This window comes from Mycteria americana, chromosome 3 (genome assembly GCF_035582795.1).
Source record: "Mycteria americana isolate JAX WOST 10 ecotype Jacksonville Zoo and Gardens chromosome 3, USCA_MyAme_1.0, whole genome shotgun sequence".
In the NCBI taxonomy this organism is placed as follows: Eukaryota; Metazoa; Chordata; class Aves; order Ciconiiformes; family Ciconiidae; genus Mycteria; species Mycteria americana.
In genome coordinates, this window is record NC_134367.1 from 82,066,469 (window position 1) to 82,089,863 (window position 23,395).

At 43.9% G+C, this 23,395-nt stretch overlaps 1 protein-coding gene across 2 annotated transcripts in view; it reads right to left on the reverse strand.

The window, feature by feature from the left end:
* Positions 1–23,395, reverse strand: part of TRIM67 (tripartite motif containing 67) — a 33,814-nt gene that overhangs the window by 5,520 nt on the left and 4,899 nt on the right. The window contains exons 2-8 of one of the 2 annotated variants that reach the window (XM_075497383.1): positions 21,116–21,211; positions 17,194–17,316; positions 15,781–15,891; positions 13,402–13,555; positions 6,637–6,782; positions 3,554–3,692; positions 2,199–2,502 (exon numbers count right to left, since the gene is read on the reverse strand). In XM_075497383.1, the coding sequence (XP_075353498.1) occupies positions 2,199–2,502; positions 3,554–3,692; positions 6,637–6,782; positions 13,402–13,555; positions 15,781–15,891; positions 17,194–17,316; positions 21,116–21,211 (1,073 nt within the window). Of the gene's footprint in view, positions 1–2,198; positions 2,503–3,553; positions 3,693–6,636; positions 6,783–13,395; positions 13,556–15,780; positions 15,892–17,193; positions 17,317–21,115; positions 21,212–23,395 lie in introns of both variants that reach the window. The other variant, XM_075497382.1, reaches the window with a different exon arrangement.

Here is a 23,395-nt window from a genome sequence, read left to right on the forward strand (position 1 = left end):
GACTGTGATACTGTGCTGTCATGCACTTGTCTCCAGTGGGGAAAAACAACTAGGCAGCAATAACTGTTGCCACAAGACTATTACAGCTAATGAGTTAAAAAACTGACCTACTTGACTGTCACAGTTAAAAATATAATGCCTAGACCTAATTTCATTGAAGCGCATGTGATTTCATAAGATTACATGCCCTTTACGAGTGTACTTCACTTGAACAGATATTCCATGGGTCTATCCATGCCTTGGATGTGCCTGCAAAAGCCTTTGTGTTTTATCTAGTAAAAACTGGGAAACTACCATCAACAGAAAGCACTTTGTTTTCCTGTTTAAGCAGGATGATTGGAAATCCAAAGTGTTTCCATTGTTTGTGCTTCCAAGAGAAAAAGCTTTTGCTTAGCTCGTGTGTTGCTTGCCGGGAGGAGCATGCCAAGGACCAAATCCATAAAATAGGTTTCTGGGACAGTAGGACGCAGAATGGTTGCCAGCTTTTTTCCAGAAAACATAAGCTGTTTCACAGAGCATTAAAATTAATACAGCTTAATATTACTTCCGCCCTAAATCAAATCAAGATGTTAAAGGGACAGAGAACCTTTTGATATATTTATTATACTGATGTTATTTTACTCTATATTGTCTTAGGACATGATCTAAGGTCTTTGGAGCCATGGAAAATATTCCAATTGACTTCAGATAGCTTTTGATCCAGCTGCAAGGTTCTTCCACTGTCTGTAATAAACTGCAAAATCAAACTATGCTTCAAACAAAAATTCCCAGCAATTGCAGTATATTTATTTAAAATACAAGTATGCTTTGGAGTATAAATGACTATTTGACAGGAGACATTACAATCAGCTTTAGGATACAGTGCATGTTGGCATGAACTTATCTCTTTAAGGAGATAATACCTGCATTTGAGCATTTTAAAAATCACTGCAAGCCTTGCTTTTAATCATTTGGTATAACAGAAACAACACCTGAGCTAGTGAGTGTGGAAGACCTGCTGGGACAGTCAGCAGAAAACTAAATCGAAATTGATTCCTGCTCTGCCACAGGCCTGCTACATATCATATCCTTTAGTCACTTTATTCATACACCAATCTCCCATCGTGATAGAGTAGGTATACAAATACACCGTTTTCCAAAATAAGCACAGGACTTAGGATCCTGAATCACACTCTTCAGTGGAGATCTTCTCAAGGGTCTCAGTTCCCGTAGTAGCCAGCTGACCTTCAGCTAGGGCTGACCCTCTCATGGGACACAGAGAGAGAGCAGTGCAGCTCTGCTCTGCTGATACCCCAGCGAGCTTCAAGCGAAGTTGACCGTGTCTCCCCTACACAGTGCAGCATCACGTCAAGGAAACACAGCCAGCACTAGGCAGAGGTAACTATCATGAGCGCTGAAAGCCATGCAACCGTGCCAGCACGACACTGGATCTATGCTGATATGTGTTGTCTCTGTGTGATCCATCCCGGGAGGTAGCTTCAGTTAGAACATGTCTCCCCACCGCTCTGTTGCATAGAGCACACAGAGCCTCTGAGTGGTGGGAGAAAGATGGGTTTGGTAACGATGGCTCAGGGGCATTCTGAAATCCTCCTTCGTGTAAGTTGGTTGTACAAGTTGAGACGCTTTTCAAAGCTCTTCAGTACAACGGCTCAGTCGGCGGAAGCTGTCACTTAGCCCTGCAGGACGGCCAAACAGTCCCTTGTGTCCAGATCACCCTAGGTGTGACCTACAGCACTACCTTTAATCAGCTTTCAGGACCGGCAATGAACACCTGCATTTTGGACAGGCAAGCACCCGTGCTTTGCCTAATTATTGTGCAACCCTGCAGCCAAGATTCCTCCTAGGAAGAGAATCAACCACCTTTCCCCCTGCACTCCTCCAGCAATGAGAGAGAAACCCTGCGTCCCAGCGCGCTGCGCTCCTGCCTGCTGACACTGCGGGTGGGACGTGCAATAACAGGCTTAAATCACAGCAGGGGGGCTTCAGGCTAGATCTCAGGGGAAAAATCCTAACAGTGAGGATAAGAAACACCAACACAGATTGCTAAGGTGCAATCGCTGTCACTAGTGATTTTTAAGAAGGAATAAAATAACTACATTTAGCAGGGAGATGGACTAGATGGCTTGCTGAGAGCCCTTCCTCCGAAGCAAAGCAGAAAAAAAGATCAGTAATGAGAAAAGCATGCAGGTGGCACTTACCGATTGGTGTGAGAATTGCAATGCATGAACCAGCTGCGGTTGTTATCAACGTACATGGCCCATGCCTTGTCATCCTTGCCTAGCATCATGTCCTTGACGACGTTAATCCTGGCAATACCAAAGGCTGGATCCGGATGGTTGTCATACCGGTCCACATGCAGTTCCCAGTAATGCACACCCTTGGAGAAGGCTGCTGTGCCAAGAACAACCCGGTCATCGTAGCTGTTGCAGGTGGCAGTCTGGTTGTCATTCGACAGCACTATGTCTCTGTGAGCTGAGGAGGGGTCGAAGGTGAACCATGCCACTGTGGAAGGGGAAAAGGAAAGGCAGGATTATGGCAGAACGGGCTGTGTTCAGGTGTCGTCTGCTTTATTTCAATTAGAATGAGATTCTGCCTTCCTAAAGACCCCACTGCACTTTCAGGTAATAAAGACAATCTTTCCTCGTTACTGTAGGCAGCTACACAAGATTGCTTTGAGCCAGTACCCTGCTGTTTTTCAGCTCAGAAGTGCCTCATATTATCTGTGCTTGTTCCTCTGAACGTAAGCTGCTAAGGGCAGTGACCTTCTGTTCTCACACAGTAAGAGGAAAGTCATTGAGGAGACAAAGGCTTCTACATGATACGGAAACAGCTCACATAGGTGAATTGGTTCAGGATCACCTTTAATGGAAATGGAGTTCCACTGTGTCCATGCTGGTTAGGACTGACTTCACTGGTTTACCAAAGGGAAAAAAAAAAGAAAAAAAAAAAAAAGAAAAAAACAGAAAAAGCTCCTAAAGTATAAATATTTTATACTGGCCTATTTTGGCAACTCAGCATAAGAGTGGACGTGACGATAGCATGCACTTCTCGATTAATTACAATATCATTAATGAAGATGAACTTCTTGTAATGCCCATATGGATGTCAAGTATAATTACAGAGGAACAAGCGTGAATTCCCATCTCTGTATTATCAAACCTTGCTGTGAAATTGAAGCAGTAGTGAAGAAAAAGGCAAATTCCACAGATATATGGAGAAGTGGAGGCAGAGCGGCACAAAAACATCCCGTGTGTTGCTAACTGCTTCTGTATGCTAAAGCAAATAAGAATCTTAGTTAGACCCCACACTACTACAGCCAAATAAAACTGCATGATTTGAAACCTGGAGTGTTACTGGTAACGGAAAATCCCCAAAAGTGCTAGGAGGAGAGCTCAGTCCCTGTGCACACTCAGCTCCTGGCCTCTCCACTCAGGTGATCCGAAATCTCCATGCCAGTAAGTGCCAAAGATATTAGCGGGTATAAGGGGATGCAAGTGTCCTGCCACCGAGACCTGCAGCTTTTCACTTAGAAACTGGTGAAAACCCAACTCACCATCCGACGTCTGTAAAATAACTGTCTTGCTGTAAGGACCAACTCCCGATGAGTTGAAAGCTTTGACTCTTGCATTATAGGTACTGTTGAAATGAAGGCCATCGATGGTGCAGAGAGTCTCCTTGCCAACATATACTTCCTAAACATTCCAAAAAAAAAGGCGAGAGAGAAAGAGGGACATAGTTTAACTGTTTCTCTGTGCCTTGTGATTGCATCTTAAGACTTCTAAATACAAGCCACAAGTGAACAGCTTTCTCATTGCTTCCCAGGATGTAGAAGTTATGCTGTTATAACACGGACAGCCACAGCAGTGGTGACATCAAGGATGGTCAGCAGTGGAGACACTAAGGTGAAGATGAAGCTGGAAGGGTACAGCAATAAAGGGCAACACAGAAAGATCTTAATTATTATTCTCTTTTCCTAAACGTCTAATCCAAAACACTATTTTGGATAGTAGTCCCAGTGTCTGACCCACCATGGCCATTCTCATATTTATATAGGACCAAAAAAGCAGGGGCGTGGAAGAATAAAAAAAGTAAGCACAGTTTTATTCTGTTGGAAAGGTTGTCTCATGCCTCTGTTAAAACAGAATTTTGAAACCTGCAAACAGAGAGCCAGAAGAAACTGATCTCCTAAAGATTAGGATCACATGCATCACACGATGAAACAGCAACTAGACAAGAGACATCACAAAAGTCTGCAAAGGTTTATTAAACAGCAAGCACTTGTGTAATGTGAAATATTTCAGGAGGAGGAACATCTAGGCAGACTAATGAAGAGGATCAGTCAGATTATACAGTCTATGATGAACTGGAAGAAGCCTAGAAACCTCATGTTTGTTGGAAAACTGAACAGAAAATGACAAAAAAGGAGAAAATCCTGTCTTGGCAGTGGGTTGAAAGCCACAATTCCTTTCCACCTCTGATTTCTCCGATTCTGTGAAATCCATAGATTTATGGTAGCAAAGGCCCTAAAGAGCTTAAGGCTGTGACTAAGCACACCATTCAGGCCTCAGTTCAGTTAAGACACTTAAGTATATGCCTAAGAGTAGTCCTGTTGATTAAGGCTCTTTGATATGAACCTAAAGTGAATTAAGTATGTGATGAATAAGAAAGGGATTACTTAAGTTTACAGCGGGCCATGTGTTTGTCCACTTTGCTACCATGGCGGCTGCTACAAATAACAAAATCTCTTGGGTCCTGAGTTAGCTGATGATCTTTCATGTAGAGAAAGAAGATTTTTAATAGAATAGCTTAATTTATCTCCATGTTGTAACATATGCTGTCTGTGCAAAAAGATGTATTTGTAGGACAACTCTCACATTTTCTAATCCATTTCATATTTTTACCACTGTTCACTGCTTCTGTTTATTCAGATTGATGCTCTCTGCTACGACAGGAGACAAAAACCGCTCTTTAAATCCACCCATTGAATACTGATAAAGTGCAGTCAGTGTCATTGCTTTCAGATATATAATCCTTCATGAAAAGGGTCAGCAAACTCATTGAAATGGCATTGCTGAGAAGCCTCCAGTTTATCTTTCAGTGGGTAAAACTGAGGTTGTTTCTACCACAGCAAGCAAAGCGTTCCCTCAAGAAGTGGTCACCTTAGATTTTTTAAGGATTGAGATGGTTTTGTATCTTTTTCAATCCAAAATCTTGACATGGCAGCGCTGGCAGTCCTAAAACCTTTGCCAGTTACAAAACCCCCCACACAAATGGGCTTGGATATGCACCAGCCTGAAATCTTGTTTATTCACAAGTATTTTTTTAGATGTGAATAGCACTTGAAAAGGTTTATCCAAGACAGTGGAATTCATAACGCCTTGTTCCTAACTCTTCATTCATCACTCCCTGATAACACTCCTACCTACCAGTATTAGCTATATCGGCAGTTCCCAGCAGCTGTTCACAAAGGTGCTTTTTCACACTTTCAGTAGTGGAGACCAGTCTCTTCAAAGCCATGTCAAATGATACTTGGACCAAGGAACTGAGGAGACCTTCCAGAAACACAGTGCGCTCTTCAAAATGCCCTGCCAATATCGCTGTCTCTTCTAATGAGGGGCGTCCAAATCAGGTGCCTTTGCTGGCTATGGGTGTAGTGGTTTGGCAGAGGGAGGCGGTTCCTTAGGTGGACCCCTGCCAGGCCATTTTCACCTTGAGAAACCTTTAGGTTTCCAGTGAGAAGTCAGTTTGCAGCTCCCGAAGAAATGCCATCACATGTTTTTGGCAAAATTTCCCATTTGTGAAGAGAGCAGCTGTACTCCACAATGATCTCCAGATGCTTTCAAGGCACTAGCCTCTAGGGAATGCACTGGGCCAGCCTGGTCCTGGAGCAACAGGAGCATGAAGCCTGCCTGAGGAGGAAGGGCCACAGCTTCCAGCAGAACATGGCCAGCAGACAGCTGATTGAATTATTTCTGTAGTTTGTTTATTGGCACGTGGCGAGAAGGGATGGGAGCCTGTAAGTACCCTGCACCTGCAGCCAGGAGCAAGCAGTTGTGGCATGACCCTGAGGGTCTGGAAGGACAGCACTCGGGATGCCTTCCCATATTCACCAACCCCATCGCAGCGTGTCTGCGGAAAGCTTCCACCAGCCTGGTCTCATCCACTCCCAGGGAAAAGATTTAGAAATCCCGTATTTTTAGGCAGGATGCCATTTTTATTCAGAAAACCAGGAAAAACTGAGTTGCATTTCTGGACCAAAAATCTCAGCTGTTGAAACAGGGTGCTATGGACAGATGAGAGTAGGGGCTTCAAAGAAATCTCTTTTGTGGAATGAACGACTTTCAGCTCCTGTAGGCTAGTATGGGATTTTCTGCTCTGGTACGCTCCAGGACGACCTCAAGGCCCTCTTTGCCAGAGCCCTGAGAATAACCTCAGCCAAACTTCCTACCCAAGCTGGGGGTCCTTCTAATAAGCAGCATCTGCACTGCCTTCTACATCCACGCGACAGAAGAAGGGATGTTTTCACAACCCGTATCTTCCCTACCCCCTCTCCCCACCCTCGGACAGACACAAATCCGTATCCTGAGGAAGCTCACATACAAAGAAACACAAAAAAATGCTGAATGAAATTCTCACTCGGAATTGGCCACCATCTCCATCATCAAGTTCCAAGATATAACCCTCCACCGGGTTGTGGCTCAAAGGTGGCATCCTCCAGGCCAGTGTCACACTGTTGTTTCTGGTGCAGCACTTCTCCAGCTGCAGTAATGGGACGGGTGGCACTGTAACAGGAACTGGGTACAGATTAGTGTAACTCTGCCCTGCCCCGTTAGTCTGTGCCGCGAGCAGTACGGCGACCGCTCGCCTCCCGCCCCTCGCAGGAGAGTCGATATTCGTTAGGAAGAGGGTCCGTCCCCTTCCTTGAAACAAAAGGAAGTAAAAGCGATACAACAAAATGTCGTTACTCGGTTAGGCAAATCATTTGGCTGAAATACGTACACAGAAACATATCTGGACATGCTTCTGGTGCCTCAGTCTGGGGACCTCACGTCTGGTTTCCTTCCCAGGGGTCACTGGCTGGAAGAGTTTTTTCTCACGCTAGAGCACTTCGTCCCCTCTGTCCCCAAAAGGAGAGTGTGTCAGGCCACGGGGCAGCATGGGAGACGCAGTGCTGCCAGGAAGCCCAGCTCATTAATGAAGAATTGGGTTATTAACCAGCAGAGCAGCCACTCCTCCCAGCACAGGGGCAAGATAGAGCCTGAACTCCACCGACAGCAGGAAAACAATTCCTCACAATAGGGGGTTTTGTTTTTTTTTTTTTTTCAATCTAATCTAACATACCACCCCACCCCCAGTTTTTCATCAAAACCACCTTGGATATGTTATCTCTATGGCAGCCATACTTAAAAGAAAGTGTTGAAGGAAATAATTCCATTTGCAAATTTTATCTAAGTCCCTTGGTTCAGGTAGTAAAAGGAGACTGCTTGTGGCTCTCTCCTCTCAGAAATTACAGGTGCAAAGTTATCTACCAACATGCCTTTTTAGTGACTCGCTCAGGAGAAACACCAAGAGACTGTTGACCAGACCAGCCTCTTAAAAATAAAAATAAACAGAGTAAAACATTCAGCCACGCCTCTGTGGGAAAGAGGCCTCCACCACCCCTCTGTTAAACACAACTAAACTCTCACCGTTCACTCTTTGCCGGAAATTATAGTGAAAATTCAGTCTTCTGGAGAGACCTGGCATGTATCTTACGCACTGTTGAAATTACATAGGTTAAGTGGGATGTAAGTGATGCATAGACCCTGCCTGGTCTTCTGCCCAAGGCTGAATTTCACCGTTCAGGATCATTTCTGCAGAGCTCGACTGTGGCTTACAAGGAGCTGAGTGCTCTGAGCATTCATTGACTTAGCTCTTAACAACGTCAGTTTGCTCTTCTTTTATCTACTCTGCTTTGAGCCTCTAGTTTATTTTCCTCCCTCTGTCTGCATGAGAGCTAAGCCCTTGAGCTGTTCCTTTCGTCCTATTTTACCTCTCTGGATAAAAGAGGACTGTTTGCATTTTGCGTACCAAGCAGCCTGTGGGAAAATGGATGCGACTGTGTGACGGGGCTAACGCTTCACCCCCGCTTTGGAAGCAACACGAAAGTCAACATCACACTTGTGATAAACAGGGCAGAAGCTACCGTGGCTTTCCGCTGGCATTATCCATCACCGCAGTGAACGCGGATGGTTGGTAGCCCAGAAGAATGACTGTGGTCTGAAACAAAAGAGCTTTATAAATTAGCTCTTGAAGGTTTTTCTGTGAAAAGAGAAAAAAAAGCCTTGTTCCTATTCCTTGATATTTAAGGATGATTCAGAGGGTGTCATAAATAAAAACCTACTTGTTTTTTCACATGGGAAGTTCAGACTTTTCTCTAGGAGACACTGTGTCTGGAGAAGTAACAGAAATGTGACATTACAAGAGTGAAAAACCTGAAAATGAAGAATTCAGAGGTAATGGGATTTTTTAAGTGAACCATTTTAAGTTTAGGGTTTTGTCTGTGTTTGTTAGCCTGTGTATTTCCAGTGATTGATGAGCCTGGGAGAAGATAGGGCTGTATCAGCCATCCACACTCCTGCCACTTTAGCTAACTGGTTAACCCTCTCAGGAGGCATTCTCTGGGTCCTCCCCACTTCTGAGACTCCCCCTGGCAAAACTGGATGAAAACCTAATTCCTGAATTTTATAAAGTGCAAATAGACAACACCCCCTCACCTCTGAATAAACCACTAACCTCTCCAACCCTCTGCAAAAATCCCCTCGGAACACTGACGGGAGGCCTTCAGGGACTGTTCACGTAATGCACAACGCTGAAAAAAAAGAGCAGAATTTTGGGGGGAGGGTAAGTGTTTTACAAGCCCCTTTCAATTATGGAAACAGAAATGCCATCTAGGATTAGAATATGTTTTCATACAGTAAAGTGCTGTTGTGCCCACTTCCCAGGGGCAGTGTGAATTTTGGCCCTACGTGTGAGAGTCACACATACTATGGAGAATTGCCTGGGCTTCTTTGCTGTGTCACTGGACATTTAAGTTTTTGTGAGTAATTCTTATCAGCCTCCTACTCCCTTTGGGCCAGCCTGTGGCCTGAACCGCACAACCTACAGTAGCTGAAGGAGCGGTGAGAAGCTCCCACCAAGCAGCTGTGCAGCTTTGCTGGATGACGCTCGCTGCGCCTGCCCTCCTGTCTCCTCCCCTGGATGTGGATGGGCAGAGATTTGCCTTGATCTCAGATTCCCTCTGGGAGGAGAAAAGGTGAACACTTGCTGTAAAAGTCATAGGAAAGCGCGAAGCAAGTTGGATAATCGGGACACTGGGCTATACTTCATAGCGAAGAGCAACGGGACAGGACTAAGAAAAGAAAAATATAGGCTAAGCGTCAGAAAAAAAAGAAGACTCAGATGTTAAAGTACAGTGATGTCCCACTTCCTGTTCAACTTAAAGTCCTCTAGAGAGTTTTTGAAGGAAAAGATTAAAAATATAAAGGGAGAAATGATACCGCATTGGCGCAGCAAGACCTATTAATGAGCCTGAATGATGTCCTGCTATTTTAAAAGTGCTTCGTGCAGGTCACAATTAGCTAAAAAATGTGATACTGATGTCTCATGTCAACTCATCAGTTTCAAAAATACATTGCTCAATGTATCTCACAGCTGATGTCCTCTCAGGGTAGAGTAGGGCTGCTCTAAGACGTTGTCCGTTATTTGTCCTCTTGACAAGCAAGTTGTGCAATGATGCTCTCCACCTTCCCAGATTAATTTCTAAAGGACTAAATGCAGTGAAAGAACGGGACCCTCAGAAACATGAAAACTTTTGACCTCCTCCAAAACTGCAGTACAGCCCTGTCACTCAAATAGCCTGAGTCACTGCTGTAGCAAGTGCCCTACAAACAGTGTCATCGCAAGACACGGAAAGACCACAGGCCAAGACCTGGGTCCGTGATGCAGAGCAGACAGAACCAGGGATAAAGCCTACGATGAAACAAGTGGGGATAAAGTCTTTCATTGTCAGGGCCGTGCAGCTCAGGGCTGTGGAAGCAGAGAAGAGTTGCGGCAGGAGATGTGTCTGGGGAATCTTCATGGACCGGTTTGCAGAAGAGGGAAGGAGTCACTCCTGACAAGGAGAAGGGGCGTATGAGTGAGTATTCAGAGGTGGTACAGAAAAGTAGAGAGTAGCTGTATTTTTTCCTATTTTGTACCTAGTCTCCATTTTACAACACACCAAGATCGCATGACAGTTCCAGCTGTTTGAACAAAACAAACCTGGAACACATATTTGCCTGTGCCCATAGCTTGAACTGAGGAAATGTGATGTACACATTGAGTCAGTCGTCAAAGAGGACAGGAAGTTTGTGCCGAGGCATTCAGAAAAAGCAACAGAGAGAAGAAAACATAGACAGAGGAAAGGGATCTGGGAAAGCTCAAAACGCCAGCAATTACTAGAGCTGTGTGTGTGTCTCAGCAGGTCAGCTAGCCTGGGGAGCGTGGGACTCTTGCCAAAGGGCTATCAGTGAGACCCTTTGGTCAACATGACTGCTTAAACATTACTTCTGCACCTATCACATTTCTGCACATTTAATTGTTACCAAATTGCTTTTTCTTTCTGTAAAAAGAAAAAACAAACCCTGATCTTTATTTATTTAGATTAGCTTTAGATATGGGCTTATACAGAGTCCACCAGTAAGGTACATGAACAAGTCATCAAAGCAAATGTAATGTGATTTGTTCTCGTTTTCATTCTTCTTTGTCTAACACAGTGAATCAATGTTTACTTACAAGCATGCTTTCACTCTAAATGACCCTTGCAAGCTCACTGAGGTTGAATGAGGCCAGAGTTTGAAAAAAAATACAGAAATTCAGTCATGCACTAAGCATCGATAACAACAGCACAGATCTTACATTGCAAAGCTTTTAGAACAAAACAACTTGCAGTTGGAAAAGCCACACTGGCCCTGTTCTCCTAGGTTTCCCCAAAACTCCCTTTAAAGATTGTCTCTGATGTCTTTAATGCACCTACTGTTGTCAGGTCAACCAGTATAGTGACTTAATAACACTCCCCTCAACACCAACATTTGGCAAAGATTGATGACTTGTTGGTGCACTGGGGTAGCTAGGATTGGAGAAAGAGGAGCAGATGTGAAGAAACACATAGATTTTTCTTTGTGAAATTGGAGGCTCAGAAATATACAATCCTGATGGTGATAAATAGCAAAACATCGCCCTGCAACACCAGATTCTCCTCACAGTCAGCAAAGTGATGTTCCCAGTAAGTCTGGGTGCTCGCTGCTGAAATGCTGAGTTGCTTACTCTGTGGTACCTCTATTTCTAGATGCAAGACCGCTGTGCATGAGAAGATAATGCAGAGCTGGTCGAGGTGATGAAGGTAAATTTGAGGAAAAAAATGCCAAAGTGTCAGACTGAGCAGTTCAAATGCAAATAGATTTGCAGTCATAAACTGAAAAATATAAATACACCTCTATATACTAAACAATCCTCAATACCTCTGAATGTTAGCTTGGGACCAGTCAATGGCTTATACTGCTTGGGCACACAGAGGTGTGAGGAGGAATAATGCAGTCCCTTACGAGGGAATGGTGGCCAGGATAAATGGCATTTCCACCATTCTTTGCATGGCATGTACACGGTCATGCCAGTTGTGCTGGCCAACCTGATGGGACATGCAGCAGCTACTCCCTGGTCAAGGCCAAGACAGCTCAAGGAAAAGCCCTTCCTGAGGTCTAACTGTTAAGATGCACCTGGGGAGCAAAGCCCAAGGGTGTTCATAAGCTCTGCGCAGGTTTGGGCAGAAGCAGTCCTGTCCTCTTCTCTGCTCCTCAGACCGCGTCTAGCTCAGTACCAGGGCTTCGCTGCGACCGTATGATAAATGAGAGCATCAGCATACAGCACTATCTTTCATAAAGCTCCAGTGAATCTGGCTCAATTAAAGTCTCTAAGTCTTCAAGCTTAAAGCCAGACGAATGTCCAAAAGCCAAATACCTAAACTGCTCTCACCTCAAGTGACCTGTGGTTAATTAGCAATCTAAGTGGATAGTTTAACTGAATTCTTTATATGTTTGGGAAGGAGAGTGGCGGAAGATTAGTATTAAATATATTTAACCGTAAGTATGGCCCACATTAAATATAAACTGATTTAAACAGACAAGTGCAGACAGTATTCAGAGAAGTTTTATCAGTGATACTCTTTCTCCCTTGACTCCGCTTTCATGGCTGTTAACATTTCAAAGGAGCAGTTCACAGGTGTTTTTTGAGTAACTTTAATGCAGCCCCTTTATGCCAAGATGCAAACCATTCTTGGTAAGCAGACTTTGGCCTTTAACTGTTTATCCTTGTTTCTCCACATATTTATCTGCCAAATTATCCACCGTGATTACTTCATCTCGGGTCTCTTAGGTTCAGAATTAGGCTCAGAGAGGACAGATAAACTGAACAGAAATCTTTATGCTTGCTTGGAGTAAAAAAAAAGCACATCTGGCATCACGGCAGGATTATCCTTAACTCATTCATTGATGTCTGGCAGCCACGTGTATGGTTAAGGCTTCAATCACTGCTGAGGGAAGCTAATGGCATCATTTCCAGGGACCACAATGGCCTTCAAATCTAGCTGGTCTATGGACCTATCTAACTCTGATGCAGTTCTCATCCCGCTCTATATAAACCAAGCACATTACAGGCACATGATGTTAATATTTTTTTTGGCATCTACTGTTCATCAGCTTCTGCTTTTAAATACTTCTTTTAACCTCCTTTCCCTTTACTGTGTCCCTCGGGATCATTCAGATACCTGGAATCAAGGAAGGGTATAGCCATGGAGCTACTTTCCCCTTGTGAATCTCTGCCTCACGAGTTTTTTTTAAGCTGAGCACCATTAGCAGCATGGTCCAGATACAAGTCAAAGGTTCTTTGTTCCCTATTCAAGCATATGTGTGTTTGTGTGAATATTTATTTACTACGTCAGCTGTTCCTGACAAGATAGGGGTAATCAGTATTTTGAATTAAACACGTTAAATCTAGGAATGCTGTAAAATTGCATAAAGGTTCAGGCAGATAATATCTTTTTAATCTTCAAAGCTGATAGATAGCCCTACTTTGAAGAATTTATCTTTTCAAATCTTTAACTGCACCTGGTATCTCCGTCTGAGCTTGTTCGGGTCACTTCATGTGAGGTAAGTACACCTTTTTAGGAAACACCCAGTAATCTGAATTTGCTTGAAAACCTTTTAAAACTATCCAGCAATTTCAAGTCATTCCTCTTTCCTCCCTCCAGGTCCCCCTTCTTCCCAGCACTGTTTCAACACATGCATGAAAAACAGAAAAAAGGAAATCATAAAAGCTCACCCCTACATTTCATCTGAATAAAATCCAGCTGGTGAATCGACTGCAGTAAAGGTTCGCTATCCAGAGTCAAGTCAAACTCAGCAGACACTTTTGGCTCCAAGGCTCCTTTGACCCACTGTTCCTGAGATACCTGAACACGCTTGATTAAAGCATCCGAAATCTGAAAGAGAGTATCAGGCTTATAATGAACCGTCAGATGCACACATTAAAAGTGACAGCATGCCTGTGAGATAGATACAGCGCAATGAAACCGGGAATACGACAGTACGACAGCTGAGACGGGATCTGGTCATTTTGGGGTGAGTTCCATTTATGGCGCTTCCTTTCGTCTCGTCTTTTCAAAACAATTCTCATCTTAGGGTAGGAAAGTAAAAATCTCATTTATAAAGCCTGTTAAGATTATGTTACGTATCACGCCGCTGAATGCACATATACTTCTGCGCTCTGTTCTCTGATATGCACAGCCTAGTTTTGCTCTCCTGTTTAAAAAGCAGTTGCACAAAGACAGGCTTAAATGCTAGAGGGTCTCTCCATTCAGCAGAGATGATTCAGCAGATGAGAGCTGAAAGGAATAAAAAAATCAAATGGGAAGGAAGGTGTATATTTCTCACAGCGAGGATGGTAAGTTGTCAGATAGATTTCCGAAGAATATGGTGGATTTTCTATCATTACATCAAAACTGAATTTCCTTTATAAAACTTTGCTTTAGCTCAGCCCACAGACAATTAGGCCAGAAGTCAGACTAAGATGATCGCAATGGACTCGTCTGGAAGTGAAATCCTGGCTCTGCAGAAATCAATGAACTCAGCTGCCCTTGAGTTCAGTGAAGCTGCCATTTGGATATCTGGAGTCCCTCCCAGTGAGCTTCCTGTGAATCCCAGGGAGCAGAATTTTCTTCTGGATAGGCCAGAGAGAGTTGTTCTTTATTGCAGGGGTTCAGATACCTTTCCGCATTACTGTTCCTGGAAGACACTCCTGTCTGAGCCCCTGCATCAACAGCTCCTACTCAGCCTGTGCAGTAAGTGGAGAAGCATCTTATAGCCTTCCTTCAACCTTGGAGTCACTTACTGGGACGCTGGATCCCTTGGCTGTGTTTCAATGTCCTGGCTGCAGAGGTAGTTGCTCTAAGTGACGCAGTGTCTCAGTGTTTGCTGGCTGCCTTGAAAGCATCGTTAGATAAACCAGGAAAAGGTAAAAACAAAAGTATTTTTTTATAAACGGTGACTGCAAAGAATGAAGCCACAAGGGCTACAGGAAAAGTAAGCTGAAATGAAAACAAAGCATGTATCTAGCTAGCATGTAGATAAGGCCTAAAGGTCTCATTTATCCTGCAGTATCCAACCAACAGCCTGCTAAAATCTGTGTAGTCTTGAGATTAATATACACCACACATTCCCCACTCTTGCTTGCGACCAGACGTGACAGTAACAATCAATCTGGAGTGCTAATAGGTTTAAGTTGGCTAATTCTCATCCTGTTTTTTAGGGCTGCTGTGACAGCCCCCTGACACTCATGCATTCCTGTGTGCAGCGTGCCCTCTGCAGCTGACAGCCACGTGCAGATCATTTTGTTTGATGTGCCTTTCTTCTTAGCCAATTAATAAGGCAACAAAACCAACAGGGCAAAATAAAATAATTAATAAAAATAATCGCATTAATTAGGCAAAATAATTAATTGGATAATAAAACTCTTATGTTTTATCTCATCAGTAGACACTTTCACTGCTTGCACCTAAGAAACAGTATCCTGCAAATTAAAGCAATTGTTGGCTAGGCCATATTTTGCAAAGAGGGGGTACCTGGATCCTCCAGCTACAAGACAGGTCTTGTAGCCCTGTAAGGTGCAACTACGCCAGGGAAGCAAAGCTACACTCAAGCCCTTAAGGCTGGATTTCCTCACAGGGGACACGTTGAAAGGACTCTTTCACATGGGAAAGAGTAATGCAAAGGGGAGAAGCAAAAAGGGGAGAAGTACTGCTCTGCTGAGTCATAGACCTTCCCAAATTGATCAGCGAGCTCTGTGAGGCCCTGCGTTGAGTTTCTCAGATGAGAATAAAATAATATTCTGCAGAAGGTTACCATTAACTGCATAGCATCTCTCTGTCGGCCCAGAAGGAAGGGCTGGCAAGAGGAAAGACGTCGGCAGTCAGGGAAGTGGTGTGACCACTAACTCCACACCTCGGCCAGAGCGCGGCTGTTCAAAGCCATCCCTTTGCCGGGACGTTCATGCAGTCCCCAGGCTATCGGAGCTTTTAGACAGTACTAACAGGAGTTAAGGTGAACCTGCCTCGGAGGTGGAAGAGGCTAATTAGCAAAGCCATCCATGTTCAGATTTAACGTTAACGTCTCTTCTTTTTTTTCCCCAGAACATCGGAAAGAAAAATACCTGTAAAAACCCAGAGGGATCATTTTCTTTGATAACTTCTAGGCAGTACTCCATAAGCCCCGTTGACTGGCGTAGCTTCAGTGTACAGTGATTTATCTGGTCCCAAACAACCTGGAAAACAAGCATCAGCACAGTTCAGATGACTGCCTCAGCTTACAGTGAATTGTGTAAGATTATTTCAGAAGAGACAACGAATGGAAGAGTGTGTTAAAGCTATGCTTAATTTAGCTGCCATATGGCCATTGCCATATCTCCATCAGCTACACTCACTTGCTCTGTATTGTAAATACCGATAATTAGCTCGGCAAAATGTTGTGCACAGGGAATCTCAATTTTCAGAGCAGATTAATTGCTCAAAGATCAGGCTTGCTCGGGGCAGAAAGAGCACAGAACATGTTTCTGCATTTGCAGTATTCACATTTACAATCACACTTTCACTAAAATCTGAGCTTTTAAAAATCCTTCACTTAAAAGGCAAATATTATGGAGAATAACCGCAGGAGTGGTTTCTTGCAGATTATACTCTACCATTCTCTTCGCAATTCACCATTGATCCTGGTCTGTTTAAGAACACATTGCTGGGATTAAGAAATAAAAAAGCTGCATCTCATTTTTTCCAGATTTCGCACTTGATTCTGCTGCCACATGGCTGTAGACTAGGCCTAATAGCACAACTCCTGAGGTACCACAGCCTAACAGGAATAAACTACAGGATTAGCTGTGCTGTTAGCAGTATGTGCTAAGCGTTGGTTCTTGTTAAGCATGGGGATTTTTTAAAAGCTGATCTGAAGTAGATTTTATTCATTGTTTGTCACGTTAGATTTTTCACTTCAATTTTTCCTTCTGTCTTAGATACTATTAATGTTACTGGCACTATAATACCTCAGAATCAAATATGCAGTTTGACATTTCAAGAAATGTGTCTATTTAAACATTTCTCGACTGCCACTTTGTTCAACCATTTATAACTTTCTTCTCCTACCCCCCTTTAAGGCATTTCTTTAGTATCTTTTGAGTAAGCACATGGATTTCTGGGGGTGGCTTGCCTGAATTTCAGAGGTTTGAAGAGACACCAAAATCCCACCATTTTACTTGTGCAGAAGGGCTTTCTTGCATTTGGAAGGTCCCAGAATCCAAACCACACAGGTTTCACTGACAAGCACCTCTCAAAAGGCAGCCCAAAACCATCAGATAAATAAAGACCGATGGCCTGATTCAACAAACTGCTAAAGTATATGCCTCATTTTAAGTGTGCAAGCACAGTTCCACCAAACTGCTGAACTGGAACCTGCTGCAGGACTTTAAGATTTGGCTGTTAGGAGTTTTCATGGTGTAAAGGGCTGGGGCCTTAACAAAATGCACAGTAATGCCAGGTATCAACAGCCGTGCTCAGCTGACGAGAGTTGTGCTCACCTTCAGCTTGTGCTCACGTTCTTTGGTCACCTTTGTGAGCAGCTTTGCCTTCTGTCGCGTCAACGCATCAACCAAGGCATCACACTGAGCGACAAGACAGGCTTCATAATCCAACCCGTTCTCCTAGAAGAAGGCGAGAGTCATACTCATCAAAGAAAGCATAGTTTACACCTTGAGCTATTGTTCATTCTTACCTGGTTTTCCATTCAGAAAAGATTTCCTTTCAAGCCTTCGGCATTTCTGTTGCCTTTCTGATTTCATTATAGCTCTACCAGTAATAGCTGCATGCTATAAAACAAAACAGTAAGATGCTATGCCACAAAATGGGCTTATTTAGAACCCTGACTTACTGGCATTTTCCGGACAACAGATGTAGTACAACATAATGTAAAAGCTAAACCTAACATACGCAGTGCATACATATACGTAAGAGGGTTCTGCCCCATTCTGTTTTAATTATCCCACTGTAGCAACTTTGAAATCACTGGCTCTACACTGTGGCAATTAGAAGAGAATTATGGACCAGAATCTGGTCTACAGGCTTATGACAAGGAAATTAATCAGGTACAAATCCCTGAGATTTTGTGTATCACAGCCTTACATAAACCCCTGTCCTATCAATGGGGAACAAACCCTGCTACCACAGAATCCCACTGCGGCTGTAAAAATCTGAGTAGATGGTACTACAAGGTCCTGAGCTGCCCCTCCTCCTGGGGATGCTTCCTCTGGCCGTGGAACTGATGCTGTAGCACCCATTCAAAGGGAGGCTCTCCCTCGCTTCCCCTGCCCGTCAGACTAGAAAGAGAAAGCTTTCAAGCTCCTCTTTCCAGGACATGTTCAGTTGTCCTATCAGCTTTCCTCCCAATCCCCCAAGTTACAAAAAAAAAAAAAAGAAGATTTTAAACATGTGCTGAAGGAGAAGCATCTCCATGGAAAGCCACCGCACACCCCTAACTCACTACTATCTCTTAGCTCTCTTGGTTTTTTCCTCTTCTTTCCTGTTCATTGCTTTGTCTTCATTCTTTTGAGAGCAAAATTTTCAGGGCTGTATTCCCTTCCCGCACTGCGATCCATGCATCCCATCCTCCTGCTGCGGGATGCAGGGTCTCTCCTCCCTGAGAGGCCCCCGCCACAGTCCTAGACCTGCCAGCAAGACGGGTTCGGGGAGAGACACCAGACGGCTCCGTTACTGTTCACAGGTTTGACTCTTCCTGTTTGCATCTCTCCCTCCTCAGCTTATATCACACCCGACTCCCTCTTAAGCCCATTTCCATCCAGCTACTCTCGAAGTGCTGGTTTGTGTACAGAGCCTGAGTCAGTCGGTGGCTGTAGTGCATCATTTCTCTCCTCGTGTTCTGTTCACACATCAAATGGGGTGTTTGGCGCTACGCCTCTTTCAAGTGAGAAAGGATGAAATTGTTACAGCAGATACAGGAAAATGTGAAAATCAGGTAACGACAGCAACAAGGAGGAGCAAGGAAGCAACAGGGGCAATGAGGAACAGGCAGTTTCTGAAAAGAAGAGACCAAGAGATTTAAAAATGACCTCGGAAAGGAGAAAGGAAGGAAAAAAGAGGGGGAAACAAGATCTGCAAAGCAGGGAAAAGAAAAGTAGATTACGAATTTGCAGCCTGCCCCAGGCAAGACAAAAGCACAGCTCCTGGTAGCTCTGGCAAACTCAGAGAGGAGATAAGGAGTGCAGATGGCTGGCAGGTCTGCTGTGCATTGAGACAGGATAATAAAATGTACATATTGCTCCCTCTTTTGCGTAAACATACATTTTAAAGACATTTTTGCTGAGGGGTAAATGGCTGTATGTGTGTGTGTGGCAATCATCGTCAGACTTCTATTAGAAATAACCTGCTCTGAGATACATGGTTCTGGGTATAAATCTACGCACAAAGGCTACATCTATTGCCCCCCATTTGGCAAAACACTCCAAGAACTGGATTTTTGGTCCAGATGCCGAAAGGCACAGATCAGCTCACGACACATCTAAACCCTTTCCCCTAAAACAGCGTGGCTGTACCAAACCTGCCTGCCAGGACTATGCCCTGGTATGTGCTATCATCGAATGCCGCTCAGGCATCACCTGGGAAGAGTGCAATTTGTCACAGGACAAAACCATGCCGGGAGCTCGTTAAGGGTTAAACTCTGTGGGTGATCATGCTTTAGCACTCAGAGTTATGCCCTAGCCTTGTTTTACTTACGAATACATATGCAGCTGATTAGTCCTGCTGGTTTGATGTGGTGAAATTTGATGTCCTCACTCAGACTCAGGCTGGAGACTGGCTCAACATGTGAGGTTCAGATCCAGCTTGGTGCCCAGACATGCCTAAATGTTAGAGGGCGATTGCTGGATACAATTTCCTCTTCTTAGTTCCCCTCTAGCATTTTAAGCAACGAGCAGCATCAAAGAAATGGCTTGGTCTTTTGATCTAATTGTAGCAGGTCCTTATGCAGAGCAATTTGGCAGTGATTTTATTGAAACACATTAAAGGATTTTACAGCATAGTCATAAATAGTCGTAATAGGCCACCTTTAGGTTTCAGGAGGGAAAAATACATTTTTAATGGAGCTAGGTGACTCAAGAAAAGATTGTTGTCAGACTACTGGTTTAGATGAGTTATCCCATCCTAAAATAGCTGTTCATACCTATAAGAAGAACTGCTCTCTAGAGGTGCCTGTCCTTCTCCTTGGACAACGAAAGAAGCCCTAATGACTAAGTTAGACGAGCTACTTAACTTTTAGATAGGTGAAGTCAGCTGAGAGAAACCTCACACGGTGACCAAAACATGGCATGTGACAGGTGCCAGTCGGTGGCTTCGCACTGGTTTCTTTCAGTTAGATGTGCTTTTTTTTACCAGTTTTCCAGTTTTGGTTTCTTCCCTTCCCCACGTGGCCGCAGAAGACTGTGAGGATGGGTAGCTACGGTGCCCTGTGGCAACTTGAGAGCTTGGGCAGCATTTGTGGTACAAATTCATCATCTGGAGTGCTAAGTGGAATATTTTAATGATTAAATTCTAAACTAAATGCAGATTTTGAAAATTCTGCTTTGGCTTTCTGTTAGTAACAGGCACAGGACTTGCTTGTCGATGAAAGATGAGCAAGCGGCAGAGCGGGCATGTCGCAGAGCAGATATATCCCTCAGCAAACCCGCCGCCGCAGAGCACTGCTGCTGCAGGTAACAAGGGTCCCCTCCCGGGCGCTGTGCAGCTCAAACTACGGCAGCACGTTTCCAGCCACGCTCTGCAGGGTGAGAAGGACCTTGAGGATCATCTGTCCTCCAGCACTGAGGAGGCTAAATTTGGTTGAAAACGGGACTTGTTTCATTTCGGGTTTGTGCCCTCAATTACTGCGCCCACCACGAGCCCTCTTCTGACTATTAAAGCTGGGTAATCACAGGCATGAAAATATCTTCTGCTTCAATAAATGACCACATTGATTTAGCAGCATTTGTTTCTTCTTCTTTTTTTTTTGACTTCCTACAAATACTCTAATAAACAGGTTGACTGGATTTTGTCCAGAAACAAGTACATTTTTAGAAAACGTAAGATGAAAAACAAGTAGTAAATTGTGAATGTGTTAAAATGAGAACTTATCCTAAATGCCCAGCTGAAGCAACTGCAGTCAGGAAGGAGCTCAGAAGCACGACCGATGGATTCAATCAAATACTAATCAGCACAGCTCAGATGTCCAGTATTGAGTATCAGCTTCTTGCCATAAAGAGCAAACAATCTAGAAGCTAAGAGGGGCTTGAAGGCATTATTTGATGAATAATTTTGCCTAGCAAATCCATTCAAGAAAGGTTAGATGATTGCAGGAAAGATGAGAACAGCACAGGAGACAAAGTCATCAAATAAATTATTCACTCGGTTCTATTGATTACTGTATTATCAAAACAGCTAATATTTTACAGTTACCTGGATCTGCTGCAATAAATTTTTTAGCTGAACCAGAAATTCTTTAGCTTCCTTTGCTTTATCTGAAACACCATTTAAAGCCTGAGACAGCTGTGCCTGCAAGAAAAAAAAGGAGGGAAAAGAGGAAAAATTAGAGATAAAATGCAAATGTGTTTCTTACTAATCCTTGGTTTTGATGATTAATAATGTGCTAAAAGGCTTACTTGCTGTCACATGTATTCTTACGCGCACAAAGTGTTTGTGCTAGAAAAGAATAGTTAAGATTTTAATTGTAATAAGATTTAATAAAGGTGAAATATGCATGTGGGGGCAGTCAAGTATTGTGTCTGCACATTCCACTTTATTGCAGTGACTTGGTAAGTCAAAATACCTTTTTATAAGACAGCTACCCACATATATAAGGAAATAATAGTCTTACACTTACACAGTAGCATCTGTCGTGCTGAAAAATCCCCAAGTGCTTTCCAAAATGGCACTTTTTTTCATCAAAGCCTGAATTTTTTATAAATGTGGTCGATTCTACCAAACCTGAGATACACTAGGACTTCAAAGACAAATCTGCATTTTCAGACTTCATAGTAATGTCCCTTTGGGGCTCCAGTTTCCCATGCTCCAACCCAACAAAAGGGTGAATATTTCTGGAAAAGTTGGGGAAAAAAACCCTTCCTCTAACTTTTGACTGGTGAGAGATAAGGACTATATCTATTCTAAGTCCACACTGAAGACCCAACATCCTCTTTGCTCAGCTGGTACCTAAGATCTCTAACATGAGCAAGCAGCTTCTTGATGGACTTCCAAGACGGGAAGGAAACGGCGGGTCTGCTGCCGAGCAGACCCAGAACTGCCACGGTCTGAGCGGAGCAGCCCCGGCACAGCTTCTCTGCAAGCACAGCTGGGATTACAGAAACGGTATTGCTCCGCTTGTCAGCCCACGGCAAGCCCGGATCCAGCATTATTTCTCTGTGCAGACATAATGCAGAGTGACCAGAGAGGTCCCATCGGAGTGTCCTGCAGGTTAGACACTCTCTTCATGGGTCTACCCCTCAGGAGGACTTGGCAACTACCAGGTTGCCAATGCCCAGTTAATTATCCTTGCCAAACAGATATGACAACTGACATCAGGAAATGGAAAATGAAGCATCTTCGCTAACGTCAGGCTTTCAGAAGGTTAATTCATCTTCTTGATTCCTTAGGACTAGAGTGTGCCTTGAGACAGAGCTTCGTATGTAGGAAGGTAAAAAGGTTATGAGCCTCTAAGAGGAGAGCTAATTAAAATTCAGTAAGTCACCACTCATTCTCTGCTTCCCTCTTGCTCCTGGAGGGAAGAAAATTACTCCATCCCTGAAAAGGGCACAACTCACTTCTTCAGGCTGCCAAAGTTTTGAGCTTACCTCCTGCCCAAATGTCTCCTACTCACCCTCCCCTTGTGCTCGCTCATTCGCGTGGGAGAGGAAAGAGGAGACCCTGGCAGCTCCTTCTGGGCACCTCGCAGTCCGGCTCCGGGGCAGGCAGCCTTGCGCAGGCAGAGGCACAGCCTCACCCCGCACGGCTCTGCGGGAAGTGGCTACAAACCCTGACTGGGAGCTGGGACTCAATTATAGAGGAAGAAGCCATCCTAGGTTTTTTCCCTCATATTCACACAAACTTTTTCCTTTTAGCCCAGTTGTAGGTATTACATTAGTGTTAAACTTGAAAATAAAATATGCTTTACCACAACTCATTTGTAGCAAATGTAATGGGAGGACACATTACTGTGTATGTTTCTCAATATTTGAATATTTAATATCCTCTTACACAAACTCCTGTCACTTCACAAAAATTTAAAGTGACGATGTTTCATATGAATGGTACTTGAGGTCACAGAACCAAACTCTAAGTCCTTGAAAGGGTCCCTATTTTCTGCCAGATCAGACAATCAGGATTTCAGATCAGCTCTCCACGGGCTGATCGTGGTTGCCAGAGTTTGAAGCCCACCTTTTTTGATTGCACTTTGCACTCCATCCACAAGGCACGTTTGAGCCTTTGGTTTGTCAAGCTGACTCAGGACAAGGTGGAAGCAGCATATGACCAAGCGGCCGGGGAGGAAGCGAGAAAGAAATAGGTGGCAAAAGCATGGTATGCTCTGCCATTGACTGGCCCAACCAAATTGTCCCAGGGAGGCAAGGGCTCCTTTCTTTCAAATCAAAACCAATGGTTGGTCCCGACAAAATTAAAACTTCCAGTTTTCCAACATCTGCTCTAGCTCTCAAATCACCTCAAAGTGCATTTCACCAGATAAGA